This window comes from Callionymus lyra, chromosome 13, assembly GCF_982586985.1.
Source record: "Callionymus lyra chromosome 13, fCalLyr1.hap1.1, whole genome shotgun sequence".
NCBI classification, from domain to species: domain Eukaryota; kingdom Metazoa; phylum Chordata; class Actinopteri; order Syngnathiformes; family Callionymidae; genus Callionymus; species Callionymus lyra.
In genome coordinates, this window is record NC_141830.1 from 19,784,855 (window position 1) to 19,803,139 (window position 18,285).

The window sequence follows — 18,285 nt, forward strand, 5'->3', positions numbered from 1 at the left end:
TGGATATAAATGATGTAGATGATGGATGGATATAGTTGACTGATGAAATAATGATGTTGATGAATAAATGAGTAGAGAAAAATAGATGACGGGTGGATGAATGTAGATGATGGAGTGATATAGATGATCGATGGATAAAGATGACAGATGGTATAGATCAGGGGTCTTGGAGACCCCTGGTATAGATGATGGATGGATGTTGGATGAAGGGATATAGCTGATGGATGGATAAAGGTGATAGAATGATGAAAATGTTGTGAATATTAATACAAATGTTGACTAGTTTTCACTTCATACAAAAAGCTATTTAACCACTGATCGAAAGTACAAATGTTGAAGGAATGTGAGGATTTTGTAGGGAATTGAGCCACTTCAGCTTTGTAAAAAAAACGCTTTCCAGTCCAGAGAAGGTTATACAAGGTACCAAGTACCAGGCCCGGCTCATCTGGGACGCTGCTCCTTTCAAGTACCAGGCTTTTGCTGTAAGGACGTGATGTACACATGACTCACTGCTGCAGAGCGTCTTCTTCCTTTGAAAGCTGCTGCATTCTGGTTTATTTTTGGAGCAACAGTATAGAGATGAATCACGCCGGCCTCAAAATCTTCTTTATGAAAAGGCTGCTGAGCGTTAGGGGCTGAAAATGGTTATAAAAGACATAAAAGAAGCAGATAAAATAAGACTGTTTATTATGAGGTTGTTTAACAAGCGGCGTGCTCTGCCTCCCTACAGTGGACAGATAAGAGTACTTCAGGTGAAGCAAGCACAATCATTTGTTTAAAGTAAACAGACACGGATTTGATTTTTTTTTTTTTTAATAATTCAAGATCAAACATTTAGGCTGTCAAGGTTTAACCCCCATCTTAATCAATTTAAACCAAACTGAAGTTTTGAAAGTGACACCATTTATGTATGAACAATTTATTTGGAATAAGAATAATCAGTTGAATGTGGTTTAAACTCCAGTTTAAACATTTGTTGCGGATTCCGTGACCAAAAAATGGACAAAATATGTATTAATTTAATTTAACATTGAAAAGTGTGTTTTGTGTCTACATTTGAGAATAAAAATATGTCATCTTCCATCAGTCACATTTACTTTAAAATCCCCAAATCAATTGTTTATTAGAGCTAAAATAGTCTTTCATACAAAGGAAATCATCAATAAAACATTCCAAACAACTGAATGAAAAAAAAAAAACGCTTAAAAGTTGTTTGAGATTAAATAAACTGATAATTGGCACCAGAGAGATGAAGAAAAAAAGAGCGATGCCTAGTTTGACCTCTGACCCTGATCTTTGAAAATACAGACATATCAGTGCGCTTCGGTCTTTGAGCTTTTGTTTGATCCCTTTAATCTTCCGCTTCGCCAAAATAAGACAAGACAATTCTACGAGTAGCTACTCCCTGGCGAGCGCCGGAGCGCCACATGGCTTTAACACATTCAAGTAAAGACACCAACAACCGCTTCCCAGCCAGCAACCATAAATAATAGATCACTAGACTTCCTAGCTGCACATCTATTCATGACAGTACGGTAGAGACGACATTTGAACTCTAATCAAAACATGTTTCTATGGATCTATCTTGAATAGTTTTACCAGACTTTTGATGGCCTCCGAAGAATGTATCTGTACCGTAATGTCTTGGATATAAAAGAAACAGGATTCGATTTGATCTAATTATTCTCCTAAAAAATGTTTGGTTATACATAAGTTTATGACTTTCAAGTAGAGAATAGCATTTTAAAAAAAAGGGGAAATTGTTCGCTCAGTACATTTAATTGCTGTGTACGACATTTCCTGTGCTTTCAACTCATTTAAAAGATAAACAAATATGATATATATAATATAGCCTGGATTGTAAAGTAGTTTAGCTAGAATTAGTGATTTGTGTTCCTTGTAGAGTCTTGTTTATTGTTGGATTTCAAATGAGAAAATTAACTTGGTCATAAAGCTGGTCATAAAAACAAAAGGTGAATTGGATCAAGGCTATGGGTCACAGGTCGTTGACCTCCGGTTTGACGTATTTCACAGTGAACGAAAGGCGACGACGGCGAACCCCGAAAACACAAACTAAGAGAACAAACTTATATTACATCTAAAACGTATCTACACTTCCACAACAATTTGTGTCTTAATGGCTCTACAAAGGCAAACAGAAGCTTGTAACATATTTCACACCCGAACATTCATGCAGAGATATTTACACACAAACACACAATCGTCACACAAACATGGCGGGAGACACGAAGCTGTCTCCGCGGTTCAGGTTCTCCCCCTGGTGGTCACCCCCGTTGCTGCGCATGTAAAAAGGCGGAACCTCCTCGTTCCCGGGGTCGTCCCAGCCTGACGGGGCGCCGGCGTAGTAGTGCTCGCGGCCCTGAGGAGGGTTGTCGTCGTCCTGGAGCGCGTCCAGGTCCTGTGAAGACAGGAGTGTGTTTACATTAACTCGACAGACACGTGCTGTGTCTCAAATCGCATACTTGCTTGTACTCAAAGTTAGTATTTGAGTGCGTCTCAATTCTTAGTTTGCCAAATGTAGTGCTCCATGCACACTAAATTGTCACTAAAACGCCCACAAAACTGAGTATGGATCGATGGACACTATCTACACTAAATGGCTCCATCTTAGTGACGTTGTAAACGGTATATATATATATATATATTCATATACTTACAGGTGCATTTTCAGCAGCAGTAGAAGGATGACACGTCTTCGCTGCTGATACCAGCTTAAATATCTCGCGAATATTTAGATTCTCATATTTTTCCTTTATTTCTTCTTCCAAACTTGCAAAACGTGCTGCCAGCAGGTGGCGATAGTGTTCCTACATCTGGTTAAAACCATCGTAGTAGTAGAAGTAGAAGAAGAAGCTGTTGCGTCATTTCCTGTTAGTGTGTAGCAGCAGAGTTTGATTTGAGACATACTATCTGTGGAGAATTTGCGTACTAGTTAGTAAGTAAACTATCCTGATGCATACTAACTTCTAGTATACTAAGAGAAGTATGTTTGAGACATACTATCTGTGGAGAATTAGTTACTAGTTAGTATATACACTATCCTGATGCATACTAACTTCTAGTATACTAAGAGAAGTATGTTTGAGACATACTATCTGTGGAGAATTAGTTACTAGTTAGTATGTACACTATCCTGATGCATACTAACTTCTAGTATACTAAGAGAAGTATGTTTGAGACATACTATCTGTGGAGAATTAGTTACTAGTTAGGATGTACACTATCCTGATGCATACTAACTTCTAGTATACTAAGAGAAGTATGTGATTTGAGACATACTATCTGTGGAGAATTAGTTACTAGTTAGTATGTACACTATCCTGATGCATACTAACTTCTTGTATACTAAGAGAAGTATGTGATTTGAGACATACTATCTGTGGAGAATTAGTTACTAGTTAGTATGTACACTATCCTGATGCATACTAACTTCTAGTATACTAAGAGAAGTATGTTTGAGACATACTATCTGTTGAGAATTTGCGTACTAGTTAGTAAGTAAACTATCCTGATGCATACTAACTTCTAGTATACTAAGAGAAGTATGTTTGAGACATACTATCTGTGGAGAATTAGTTACTAGTTAGTATGTACACTATCCTGATGCATACTAACTTCTAGTATACTAAGAGAAGTATGTTTGAGACATAATATCTGTGAAGAATTAGTTACTAGTTAGTATGTACACTATCCTGATGCATACTAACTTCTAGTATACTAAGAGAAGTATGTGATTTGAGACATACTATCTGTGGAGAATTAGTTACTAGTTAGTATGTACACTATCCTGATGCATACTAACTTCTAGTATACTAAGAGAAGTATGTGATTTGAGACATACTATCTGTGGAGAATTAGTTACTAGTTAGTATGTACACTATCCTGATGCATACTAACTTCTAGTATACTAAGAGAAGTATGTGATTTGAGACATACTATCTGTGGAGAATTAGTTACTAGTTAGTATGTACACTATCCTGATGCATACTAACTTCTAGTATACTAAGAGAAGTATGTGATTTGAGACATACAATCTGTGGAGAATTAGTTACTAGTTAGTATGTACACTATCCTGATGCATACTAACTTCTAGTATACTAAGAGAAGTATGTGATTTGAGACATACTATCTGTGGAGAATTAGTTACTAGTTAGTATGTACACTATCCTGATGCATACTAACTTCTAGTATACTAAGAGAAGTATGTGATTTGAGACACAGCGATGGACTGTCCAAGGAGGAGAAGTGGAATCTTTGTGTCGCCACCGATGGACTTATAGTCGTTGCCGTGGTTACGAATGTCTTCGCTGTTGTCAAGTTTTGCTGCACACAGCAAAGCTGTTCATGTCTTTGTGTTTATCTAAACTCTCTTTAGCGATTTGAGTTGTTGTCACTTTTCATGATCATGTGTGTGCATCACGCAGACATGCTCAAGCTCGTGGTTACACCATTTTTTTTCCCCTCACAAACTTGTCGCAATAAAATGTTTTCATTAACAAAAGTGTTGTCAAATAGTTTGATGCACATCTGTTTCATTCTTGTCATGATCCAACTATTACAGTTGTCTTCATGTTGATGTAAACATTAGCTTCATAGTAGTTTCTCAAAGTTGTCACTATGGCTGTCGCATGTTGACATTTTCCTTCGTCACACAAACAGGTTTCTACATGTGGGTCTCACCGTCACAGGCTCGGCACTCTGGGTACTGTAGTGCTGACTCTGAAGGGGCGTGGCCTCTATGGTGGCGCGGGGCGCAGGATTCTGCTGCTGGATCAGAAAAAAACACTGTCATGAAGCGACAAACTCTCTCACGGTGTTTTTTTTACGACGAGCGACGTCCACTTACTCTGCTGCCGGAGTTGTTGCTCTTCTTAGGGGGAGGGGGCTTGTACTTGGGCGGACCACTGGACACACAGGAGACAAGGAGAGTCACGTGACGCAAAAGTATATAAAAAAAAAGAATAAGGAAAAGAATAAACGATTGCGAGTAATCTCGAGAAAAATGTCTACATTGTACTTTCAGTTGAAAATTGGCATTGGTTGTAAAACACCAATTTAACCAGTAGATGGCGACATTGCTCCGTTTCTTGATGTGATCAGTGCTGTGTCTCTAATCGCATACTTCTCTTAGTATACTAGAAGTTAGTATGCATCAGGATAGTGTACATACTAACTAGTACACAAATTCTCAGATAGTATGTCTCAAATCAAACTGCTGCTACACACTAACAGGAAATGACGCGACAGCTACTTCTTCTACTTCTATTTAACAATGGTTTCAAACAGCTGTTTGAACACTATCGCCACCTGCTGGCAGCACGTTTTGCAAGTTTGGAAAAAGAAAAAGAAAATATATGTGAATCGAAATATTCGCAAGATATTTAAGCTGGTATCAGCAGCGAAGACGTCTCATCCTTCTACTGATGCTGAAAATACACCTGTAAGTATATGAATATATATATATATATATATATATATATATATACGTAACTTCCATTTACAACATCACTAAGATGGAGCCGTTTAGTGTAGATAGTGTCCATCGAACCATACTCAGTTTTGTGGGCGTTTTAATGACAATTTAGTGTGCATGGAGCACTACATTTCGCATACTAAGAATTGAGAAGCACTTGCGCACTAAAAATACTAACTTTGAGTACCCTAGTATGCGATTTGACACACAGCACAGGACAGTTTTCATGAACCGGTTCTTGTTCTTCTCGTGCTAAACATGAACATCTGGCTCGACACTCACTCTCCGTTCAGCTTGTTGTTGCGGTGCTTGCGGTACATGGCGATGGCCGTTCCGATGATGGCCAGGAGCACGATGACCCCGATGATGGCGCCGATGATGCTGCCGGTGGTCGGACCCTTCTCCGGGAGACGAGTTCCTGAGGATCAACCAGACCGTCAGACACAAGCATCATTAAAAAGGTTCAGTGATGCATCTCTCTCTGGCACTGACGAGGAGCCTTTAAGCAAGGCGCCCCCCCCCCCTTCAGTCAGCGCCCTCGCTCTGCCATATGCGAGAGAATCTTTTTTTGGATCAGAACATTCGCTTCATCACGGATGTATAAAGGGAAAGACTGCTTCTTGAATAACCTTCTGAACAGGAACCAGTGAGAATATTTTTGCTCGGTCGGCAGAAAAGTTCAACACTTTTTTGACTGAAAACATTTCTAAACGTGAAATCAGAACTAAATTTAAACACTTGTGGAGCCGAGAGTTTCTTCCTCCTCTTTTTGCGTGTCGAACAAGTTGAACATATAGAAGGTTCGACGACTATATAACACAGACCAGGGCAAAGTGCTGCAGGGGGGGCCACATGAGGGGCCCTCGTGAGACAAAAGATGATGTTGAAACTAGTTTATTATTAATTTATTTCAATTATTCATTACTTGTCTTTAAATATAATGGAACGGTTCTTGTTTTCTTTTATCCTTTGAGAAATCCTTTAAGAAACATCTTAAGTTTTTTTTCTTTTTACGTTTTTATTTGTTCAGGCTTTTCCTTGATTTTCTGGAACTCCTGTTGTGTTATCAGTTTTATCTTGACCTTTAAAGTATGTACTTTATTGTATATTGTTTTGATTGTTTAAGCGCTTTGTGACCCTGGTCTGGAAAAGCGCTAAACAAATAAAAATTACTTACTTTATATGTTTTTCATTGTTTATTGTCTTTTTTGTATACATTATCCCCCAAAAATATTAGTAAATATATGACTTTAAATCAGGTAAAAACAATTATTATGTAAAATCCAGGTAAATAACAATTTCATCATAATTATCTTGATTTTATACAGAATCCATAATGGATAGCAACGTGGTTAAAAATATCCAGATGTATAGCTTGGATTTTTAATTTCATCCTGATTTCAAAGCATTTGTTTCATCAGTTTTTGATGTCAAACGGCTTCACTTCACTGCTCAAATGATTTCTCAGAAGCGTCACAGTGCCGGCGCTGCAAACACACTCGGCTGGCTGAACAAAAGATGAATCAATGTCAATTAGCTAAGATTTTGGTGTCAAAGGAAACGACTGTGTGTGTGTGTGTGTGTGTGTGTGTGTGTGTGTGTGTGTGTGTGTGTGTGTGTGTGTGTGTGTCACTGGCTAGTGTCGAGTCAGATGGGTGATTAAGACAAAGCATAGGAGTCATGCAGAGTTTCCACTAATGATCCGTGAATGTAGGAACAAAACACACACAGTGTGTGTTTAATAAAGGTGTAGCGACTCATTATCGAGGGATACTCTCGGGGGATTATGCTAATGAGGAGGCGTGAAAGGGCAGAGAAGATCTGAAGCCCGGCCGACGAGAACCAACTCTGCTCTTCTTAATTGGAAGGGTCATGATGGGATGTTGATGGTCGTCCAATTACACATCTCATTCCGCGACACACGCTCAGATGTGCTGCTCGAGTCTTTTTACACTGCATCACGAGTGTAGTACTGATCCTGGTACTACAAGTGTGTCCTAACATGTCTTTTCACATGTACTTATGATGCTTTAATTGTGCTCTTGTTTGTGAGATTTAAAGATAAAAAAAATAGGCATTTGTAAAACGCACAAAGAACTCAAGAAAATAATCGATCTTAACCATTTCCCGGGCGACATTGTTGTTCAACATTTTACTTCATATTTGTTTTTGTTTTTGTTTTTGAATGTCCAGTGCTGTGTCTCAGATCACATACTTGCATACTCAAAGTTAGTATTTTTAGTGCGTAAGTGCGTCTCAGTTCTTAGTATGCGAAATTTAGTGCGCCATGCACACTAAATTGACACTAAAACGCCCACAAAACTGAGTATGGATCGATGGACACTAACCACCCTAAACGGCTCCATCTTAGTGACGTTGTAAACGGAAGTTACGTCATATATATATATATCCATATATATTCATATACATACAGGTGTATTTTCCGCAGCAGTAGAAGGATGACACGTCTTCGCTGCTGATACCAGCTTAAATATCTCGCGAATATTTCGATTCTCATATTGTTTCTTTATTTCTTCTTCCAAACTTGCAAAACGTGCTGCCAGCAGGTGGTGATAGTGTTCCTACAGCTGGTTGAAACCATCGTTAAATAGAAGTAGAAGAAGAAGCTGTCGTGTCATTTCCTGTTAGTGTGTAGCAGCAGAGTTTGATTTGAGACATACCATCTGTGGAGAATTTGCATACTAGTTAGTATGTACACTATCCTGATGCATACTAACTTCTAGTATACTAAGAGAAGTATGCGATTTGAGACACAGCACAATTCTTGCATCTGCCCAGGAACTCACACGCACAAAGTCATGCACACGCACACAGTTTGGGTTGAAACACTTAAAGGTTTGTTATTTGCCATCAAGTCATATCGTTTCCGATGTACGTTGTTTGGACTATAAGTGTTTATGATTTGCATTTTATTTTTAAATCGCACAGATAGTTCCGGGTACTCCAGTTTCCTTCCACAGCAGTAAGTAATGACACCAATATTCCATGGTTGAGTTGTATGAACGTACATTTAACTTCGTTTTAACAGGATGAACAGTAGGTTTAAATTTTGTGTATTTATTTGTATAGTCTCCATAGTGACACATGGAAGAGGACCATTAACCAGAGATGATCAGACAAAGATTAACTCAGAATAGAATCCGTTTGGCAAAAATATAAAATGATTTTTTATGTAAAAAGAATATAAATGAGCGTGAAATAAAATGACTGCATTTCAAACAGTATCTAGCTTTGACCACATGGGGGCGCTGTGCCGCCTCGACACCTGCCGCAAAACCCTTCAGTCGAAACTCGACACCTGACCCCTCAGTGGTTTGTCACCAGTGTTTTCCTCATTCCAGACCCCTCTGTGTTTACCTCACTCCGCCCTCCCGTGTTTTTGTACCAGTGAGGCTCTATAAAAGCGTCGTTCTTCTGGAGGGCGTCATTATCCAACCAATGGCTTTCTTTCTCAGCAGGTTTCTGCCAGAAAGCGATTCCCTCCTCCATGATAACCTCTTGTCCAGAGCACTGAGGGACATGCCAGCAATTTGAAGGGATCGAGGGAAGGTTTTTTTTCTGCTGTGTGTGTCCTCTGGTGTGGCCCCGGCCATGTACGGACTGATGAAATATCCCAGTGTGTGTGTGTGATGCTCAGAGAAATAAAAAGCAGCTGTTGATCCTCATGACTGGTTTTGACCCATTTCTGCAAACAACACTCTGGACAACCAGTTGGCTGTAAAAACAAAGCCTGAGCAAAGTGCGGCCCTTTGACTGTATTCATGTGGCCCTCATAGGGATCATGTAGAAACTAACTTTTATTTTGTGTTTAGTTTTTAGTATTTTTAAATGGTTCAAATCTTGGTATAACGCAAGTATTTTATTGCTTTTAATATCGGAACTGTATAAAGGATCAGCTTGATTTGTATTTAATTTCTTGTTCATTTGGTTTTCCCTCTATTTTCTCGTGACAGCCCCTCACAACAGTTGCTGTACGACCCACCACTGCTCTAACACTGGGATGTTCCTTGACCTCAGTGGTTACGTTAGGTTAGGTAGAAATGTATTGATCCCTCAGGAGGTCTCCTTCGGGAAATTGTTTTTTTTCCAAATTATCCACAGCAAATACAGCAGTTTTTCATAAAAAATAATCAAAATAAAAAAAGAACAAGAACAAACAGAAATAAAGAGAAAGAACAAGATGATACAATCTAAGTCTAAAGATAAATAACATAGATCAAAGAAAAACAACAAAGACAAACGATACAAAGACTAACATAGAACAGAACATCATGATACTTTTACTCCACTCCTGCCCCCAAACTCAGAATTGTATAATTTAATAGCCCGAGGAATGAATGAGTCCTTGAGTCTACTAGTGTTGCATCATGGGAGGAGCATTCCTGCTCCATCTGCTTCTCTGTTCACTGGTGAAGTGTTCAGAGGATGACTGTCATCATCCATGATGGACAGTAGTTTGTCCAGTGATATCCTCTCATCAACTGTCACCAGTAAGTCCAGCTTCAACCACAGAACCAGCCTTTCTGATCAACCTGTTGACCTGCTCTTGGACACATTCCCAACACAGCATAAAACAGGAATTCAGGAATGGTCAGTACCAGTCAGGGCCGGGTCTAGACAGGCATGTATGAGGGGGCAGCCACAAATCTTGAGGGGGCATTGTGCTGTTACTTACTTACTTACATGCAAGTTTGAGGGGGCACAACATTTATTTGAGGGGGCCAGGCCCCCTCTTGCCCCTGCCTAGACCCGGCCCTGGTACCAGTCAAGGTACATGACTTTTTTCTGGGCTGCTATAGATGGTACATTTAGGATCGTGTACTCATCTCACAAACAAACGCATGCTTGAAGAAAAATGGTTTTATATTTGATGAAACATTAAAGTTTAACAAATGGCGACCGGGACAGAAGTAGAGAAGCTAGAAGAGAACGTGACGAGCGGCACCTAGAGAGTGTCATGCTAGCCTGAGTTGGACCGTTGGACGCGTGAAGCCAGAACAAACACTTGAGTGCAACACAAACATTGTATTAGGAAGCAGCTGCCTGGCTGCGTCCTCATCGCCGCTCCTGACATGTTTACACAAACACACTGGTTGGCCACGTGCCCTTTGACATTCTCCTCCAAAACCAAAGCAGCGTGCACCAACATCTGCATATTCCAGATTACGAGACGCACACTCAAGACATTTAGGAATCACGTTCTAAATGCCGCGAGGCAGCTGCCGCCGAATCAAGACACGTTTTCTTTTAACGTAGCGAGAGAGAGAACATTTCAACATCTCACACTCAGTTAAAGGTCAGCTACACTTCTCACAGTGGATCAATGCACAGGCCGGTCCAGTTAGATACACATCTGTCTCTCCCCCCCCCACCCCCTCTCGACTAGTCGACCGGACCCTGGAGAGGAAGGGCCGGATGAGGAGGACGACCAGGCCAGGAAGGAACACGTTTTCCAATCGTTGCTGATTTATTATTTACACCATCAATCGTCTAATTGGATAAGAATGGACATTTTGTCAGTCGTCACAGCTGTAGTCAACAGTCACACAAAGTAATTAATTCAATCCTAACCGGTGGTTTTTCCACTTCTTTGTTTAACATGTTAAACATTTGTGAGGATGCAACTATGTTCCCTCTCCAGTGCTGTGTCTCAAATCACATACTTGCGTACTCAAAGTTAGTATTTTTAGTGCGTAAGTGCGTCTCAATTCTTAGTATGCGAAATTTACTGTGCCATGCACACTAAATTGTCACTAAAACGCCCACAAAACTGAGTATGGTTCGATGGACACTATAGGGCTCCATCTTAGTGACGTTGTAAACGGAAGTTACGTCATATATATATACACTAACAGCTGCATTTTCAGCAGCAGTAGAAGGATGACACGTCTTCGCTGCTGATACCAACTTAAATATCTAGATATATAAAGAATAATATATTTCAAACATGCTGCCAGCAGGTGGCGATAGCGTTCAAACAGCTGGTTGAAACCATTGTTAAATAGAAGTAGAAGAAGAAGCTGTCGCGTCATTTCCTGTTAGTGTGTAGCAGCAGTGTTTTATTTGAGACATACTATCTGTGGAGAATTTGTGTACTAGTTAGTATGTACACTATCCTGATGCATACTAACTTCTAGTATACTAAGAGAAGTATGCGATTTGAGACACAGCATAGGTCTCTATTCCTGTTAAAATGCATTTTTAATGCACTTAACTACTGCATGATGGACAAGATGCTCTACTTTGATTGGAGATTTACAGGATTTAGATCAACATTTTAAATGTTTTGGTAACTATTCACTAGAATCACTGTAGCTAGCACGAAAGTTAGCAAGTTTAGCATTTAGTTATTCATGTTTTTTGCTCGACGTTACAGTTAAAAAAGTGATTTTTTTATCCATTGTGCCACAAGGGAAGGTTAACCTAAAAACTTTTAAACCAACAACAATGAAAAACAAATCCTGTAAAACTCGTTTGAACGACTACCTTCTGTAATGCCACGTCTCTTACCCTATATAGCTGGGACAGGCTCCAGCTTCCAGTGATTGTATCAAAAGTATAAATGGAAAAAAAATCACTTTTTCTTAATTGACCATTTTCGTTAAGTGTTGTGAAGACCAGTCAGTAAAAAAATTGTATTAGCATTTTTTATGCTAAATGAGTGGAGAATAAGTAATGACAGGATTAGCTCAGATTATAAAGCTGTAATACCACCAGCAACTGTAATTACCAAAATACTAGATCAGCAGCAAGTACCAGTCTTGGAAAACGGCCCTGTCAACAGTCACCAGCAGCTAAAAAAATGTCTAAAATTACCGCACGAGTCGAAATGGAGGCAAAAAATCTCTGGAGCTTGTGGATGCATGAGTGAACTCAGACCTCCATTCTCTCGCCGTCTCTTCCAATAAGACTCGTGCGGGAGGAAAACGCAGCCGACAGACGAGCGCGCCTTAAAAACTTGCTGCGTATGAGTCAGTGACAGGAAAAGCTGAAACGAGGATGGAGCGCTCGGCTAAAAGCGGATTCGGTGAGAGATGAGTCAAGGAGAAGCGACAGGGGTCCAAACACTGACATCACTGAGAGGGGAGGTGAGAAGAATCACAGGAGGAGGAGGAGAGATGAAGGCTGTGATTAAGAGGAAGGCTTCAGATAAGTATGGAGGGATTTCCCCACACATCCTACGACTGACTGATCACACGGCCGGGGGATGAAGGAGAGAGCCGGAAGACAAGATCTCCCATCACCCGCTTGATTTTTTTTCCTTCCCACACGCAATCCCTTGTTCTCTCTTTCTGCATGTTTATTCCCCTGGAGGGATTAAGGTTAACATACTGGCCTATCCCTTCAGAGCTGGGCTGTCTGCCCCCTTCCCCTCATCCTTCCATCATTCTTTCCCATCATCCTGCAGGCCTGATCCATCACCCTTGCTTTTAGGGATCGTCTCGTCTGGCCTGATGATCCACATGAGAGTCAGTTCTCACCTTTTACAGACTTCCAGATCAACAGGGATTCGCACTCTGACTGCCGGCGCTGCATTCCTCAAGTCTTGGTTTGTACCCGAGCTGCTTTGAAAACGCTTCACGCATTTTATTTGTGTTTAACGGATTATAAGATACAATCATACTGTGACACAGATATAAATACACTCATCACATCTCAGCCTGGGGAGGATTGAATAACCCCAACTGACCTCTAGGGTGAACACTTTGGCACTACTTATGTTTGCGACTTAAAAAAAACAAACTGATTTTCAACCTCAATAACGCACCCAAAATCGGATTTTAAAAATAGATATGTTGGTGGATTTCCAGTCATTTCATGACAGCACAGAGATAAGAGTCTGTAGAGAGTTATGGTGAGGATCTGATAGTGTGGTGCTGCTGGTGCTGCCTTTGAAAGCTCAGAAGTTGCTAGAATTATTTGAGTAGAAGAACTTCTCCGAGTGATGGCATCAAACTCCAACATTCTTCAGGCTGCTCGATTTTGCATGACCCAAAACGGATCTGAGAAGAGAGGTTCACCTTGACCCAGGGACAACACAAGGGATACCACAAACACATTTGTGTTCGGGTTCACCTCAAATAACACGAGGGTTAAAAATGCTTGGATGCATAGATCGTGAATATGTGGGTTGGGACTCTTAACGTGTGTGCACCGTTTTGGATTTTAGGTTTTTCTTTTTGTAGCTTTCTTTAAATATACATAAACACAAGCCCACTGTTGAAAAGTGCAAGATATGTAAATCATTTAATAGTTGGCATTTGTCAGGCACAACGCGCTGTGACGTGTCATTTATAAGATGGAACGTTAGACGAATGAATCACCGCATAAATCGAGGCAGAGTGATCACACGTTTAAAGAAACTTGATGCTAGGATTGATTTCTTTAAGAAGCACTTATACGTACATCAGTTGGAATAAAAGCAGCTTGATAGGACAGGTGTATCATTCTGCATTATATTCACAGTCTGCTTGATCGAGACCTGCTGTTGTTATTAATAAAACTGTTGTAAAGAGTCATAGTCACAGACGGATGTTTATACAACAAACAAACCAGTCATTGTGCCAAACATCTACAGCCCACATTATCCATTTTAACTGTAACCTCTGACCTTTGCTTGACTGCAGCTCACCAAGGGCCACGTGTCTCAATCACAAACAGAAACTACAATACAACACTTATAGAATCGTCTGGAATGCGTGACGTCTGGAGAAGTAATCCAACAAGCAGAAGCTTCTCATTTTATTCACCAGTGAACGATACGTATTCAAGCACCACTTGCATCCTTTTAGACAAAGAACCTCCGTCATTAGTCAAGATATGTGATCATTGTTATATCAGATCATACAGTACTCTTTGATGTGATCTATATTTGTTTCAAATATACTACCATCAGAAGAAATTTTATTCATCAGAGGTAAAACGAGATGAAATGTTTAGAACTGTGACTGCAGATCAAAACCTACTGCCTTTTCCTTGACAGAATTGAATTTATCATCACCTAGACGAACAGGATATCTTATTAATAAAGTTTGACAAAATACTTATCAACACTGCGATAAATACCACCAGCTCCGGCGAAAAACAATGAACCAGTTCATCACCCAAATATTTCAGTGGGCCTTTCAGACAATAAACAGTGCTATTAAAAATGTTATTCTTATCTTTTTTACTCCAATCCCCCAAATAATAATTCTCTATTGGTCAATGTTTTGATGACGTGAATGTCACTGATATAGAAGCTGAAACATCAGAAGAATCAGAAAGACCGACATGATTATCCATCATAGCATCAAGCACCAGGTTCTGACGGTTTCCAATGTAATGAAGCATTTATTGTTAAGTTTTGCTCCCATCTTGTTACAAGTGCTTGAGGAATCTCAGGCTCACAACCAGAAACCATGAGACGGGCAACGATATCTAATGATAAGGACTCCGCTGACTGAGGTTTGTACCGGCCAAACATCTTTGTGAAATGTGGATAACAAAATTCTAGCCAACATGTTAGCCCATCGCTGAACGTTCAAGGTTTGCCTTTTATAATAGTTTGATGCAGATTTTATGTTTTTTACAGCCCTGCTGTTCCTGACATCTCAGAGGTAATATCATTGGATGCTTGAAAAGCATTCACTCGAGAAGAGTGCGACTGCCTTTTTATACTTTAACTAGATTTGGATTTGGTCCTAAATTTATATCATGGGTTAGAATTCGATGCCATCTGCCAGTAGCTGCAGTCTTTACTAACAACACGACATCTGCCTTTTTTCAACTGGGTCGAGGAACCAGAAAGGGACGCCCCTTATCAACTATATTTGAAGGATATAATCACTACTTAATACACATAAAGAATCACTTCATGTTCAAAAAATACATGATAAACATGGAACTATATTTTAAATAATTCTGAAAAAATTCTGTTATCCAGTTTATTGTAAACGGATTACACTGGTCAATATTCAAATTAAAGGGCAACTAATGTGTTGATTGAAGTGAGTCTTAAATAGATCTTGGACTCTATTGTTCTCATCAGTATGTGTCTGTTTGGACAAAACTCTTTATTGAAATATTCACATTACAAAATGCTGTTAAGCCACGCCCACTGAAAACTTTTTTTTTCTGGAGATTCAATTTTTACCATAACCACGTCAAGAAACGAGGGACTCGTTGTATAAACAAAACAGGCGCAATTACAGCTGGTTGGAGGAGGAGCGAAGACCATTATTACGTCATAATGGGATTTGCTCTCGTAACCTCTTGTTCACCGAGATTTCAGACGAACTTTATAAAGTCATAAGTTCCAAACATTGTCATGATGATTTACTGCATGTTGGAGAGAAAATACTTCAACATTTGAAACATGCGAGTGAGTCAGGAGAGTTGGGTTTTCACATCAATCCGACTGAAGAAACAACATTGAAAGCTCAAACACAATTAATGCGCATGTGTGTAATTGTGTTGGTTTCACAGCAGATAAGTGATTATAACTGTGAAATAACATTCTTTCTGATGTTTCTTATCCAACAATGCTAATGTATTTTTAATGTTAGAGAAACCAGAAAATGTAGCTAAATTATTGACGGTGCCAAACAAGTGCTAAACGGTGTTTGATGCAATATTTGGAAGAAACACTTTTAAACATATTTCTTATCTTCAGTAGGATGAAGAAGCCGCTCAGACACTTTCAACGTACATGAATATTGAGCTCTTCTATGCCGGGTGATTGATGACAGAAGCTTTTGAAGAAAGGCTGAAAAGAATAATTAGAGTCTCCCGAGTAAATATTAGCCTTAAAATAATATTAAAATCATAACATTCAGTGTTATCACATGTAATCCTGATACTGCGGAGACTGAAAACATCAAACGCTCCTTTATTCACTGACTTTGTATTTGAACGGGTTGGTGGATCACTTTCCTCGCTTAAATTAGAAATAAATCCAGCAACATTAAAATCTTTGAAGCTCCAAACACTTGTTTGATTTGATATTCTCTTTGGCAAACTTCTGCTTTTCTCCCCTCAATGTCAAAGAAACTTCAGCAACACAAGTTCTTCTTTTCTGTCCGTCTTTTCATTTCTGTGCCAAATTTGAGCGGAACCAGACGAGTAACCGCACAAATCTGAGCCTCCGACTGTGAAATGTGAGCCCTGCTGCAGAACAACACCGCGGCCACCAGATGAGATTAGCGGCGGGCGAGTTGATGGCCTCTGAAAGAGATTAAGATAAAGGACAGTGCATGTAATCTCGTTGCTCACTAAGAGAAAAGAGAAGCCTGCAGTTTCTGAGATTACGGCGGTAAACTACGGAGCGCATCTCCATTCTCGCTTCGGTTCAGGTTAATCTGCGTCCGCACCTGCCGATACCGCGGTAAACACACTAACCCAATAGGCGGGAACACGGATCAACGCTCGGGATTGAGCGAGGGAAAGATTAGAGCAGAAAGAGGAAGTTGGGGAAAAAAGTGGAACAGAGTACAGCTGGTGGCGACAGGAGATTCGCCGCCCAGAAACGAATCTCCACCTGAGCACACACTTTAATCCCTCAGAAAGCATGAGCACGCTGGGTTGGGGGGGTGGGAGTGGGTCGTCGCAGCTACTTTTGACACTTCGCTTTAACAGCTGCCGGTGACTTATGAAGTCATTACGACTCACTGCAGCGGAAAAAAACTGTTCAGACGTTCAGATTGATCATGCTTGTTCGATCCAAACTCTCAAAAAGACTTTTATGTTCTTCCTCCTCGAACATACACTTGAACACGGTGTGTGAAGGACGCCCCCCCGCAGGTCTTGTCAAGACTGGACCGCCCTTCAGAGACGCCCCCTCACCTCTCATCATTCAACATCCCACGGCTCCCCTGCTGTGGACTTCAGCAGCAATATTCAATGGCATGATGTACACTTTAAAGTTCTGAGATGAAAAATATAACGAACGTCAAACCAAATTATGTACATGTCATAATATCAGCTCCTTTTGTTCATTGTAAGGGTGCAACGGGGGGCAGAAGACCCCAAAATATGTCCAATTTCAATTAAATCCATAATACACTTAATGGATATGAAATTATTATTATTTCCACATTTTGAGCAACTAAGGCCCATGATGCATCTCTCGAGTATTTTACGATGATCTGTTTTCCAAATGTCTTTTCTTATTATCCTTCATTATTGATACGTTTAGTATTTTAGCGCAAACATATTTAGTTTTTGATTTGTAAGCAAAGATGGAAAATTACCAACAGTGTAATTACGTTGTTTGTTTGACATTATTTCGACACTAGGGGGCGCCAGAAACCCCGTTTCAAAGGATATGAATTGGGCCTTTAAATAACTCAAGGAAGTAGCTACTGTATGTTGGACAACAGCAAGAATGATTTCAATCAAAGACAGACTCATCTGTCCGGTGTAAGATATGCGTGTAGTACAAGTAAAAAGACACTTTAGATGTCAGTTTCTCCCGAGCCAGTGAGTCCAGAGATATTACAATGAGTTCACACCACCAGAGTCCTGTCGACAGTCAGAAGAAGCCAAGTTTTCTAAGAAACACAGACTCAGACAGTAACCATGAGCCAGTACGCTATAGATTTTACTCAAGAAAACAGACCAAAAACAACATGAAAAACAAAAACAGTTTAAAGAAGAAATTCTTTTCATGTTTGGGATCAGAATTATTATTTTTGTTATCATCATTATTTATTTCATCTTAAATGAATATAATAACTAATTATGCATTTTTATTAGTCAGAACTTGATACTTTGTTGTTGTTTGCTTCAGT

General features: G+C 39.8%; 1 protein-coding gene across 2 annotated transcripts in view; it reads right to left on the minus strand.

Annotated features, from left to right (window-relative positions):
- Window positions 1-670: 670 nt before the first annotated feature.
- The window catches only part of LOC148067682 (nectin-2), a 126,630-nt gene continuing 109,015 nt past the window's right edge, over window positions 671-18,285 (minus strand). The window contains exons 7-10 of one of the 2 annotated variants that reach the window (XM_087805104.1): window positions 5,777-5,912; window positions 4,868-4,925; window positions 4,702-4,785; window positions 671-2,419 (exon numbers count right to left, since the gene is read on the minus strand). In XM_087805104.1, coding sequence (XP_087661230.1) covers window positions 2,225-2,419; window positions 4,702-4,785; window positions 4,868-4,925; window positions 5,777-5,912 — 473 coding nt within the window. In that variant the 3' untranslated portion in view covers window positions 671-2,224. Of the gene's footprint in view, window positions 2,420-4,701; window positions 4,789-4,867; window positions 4,926-5,776; window positions 5,913-18,285 lie in introns of both variants that reach the window. The other variant, XM_087805103.1, reaches the window with a different exon arrangement.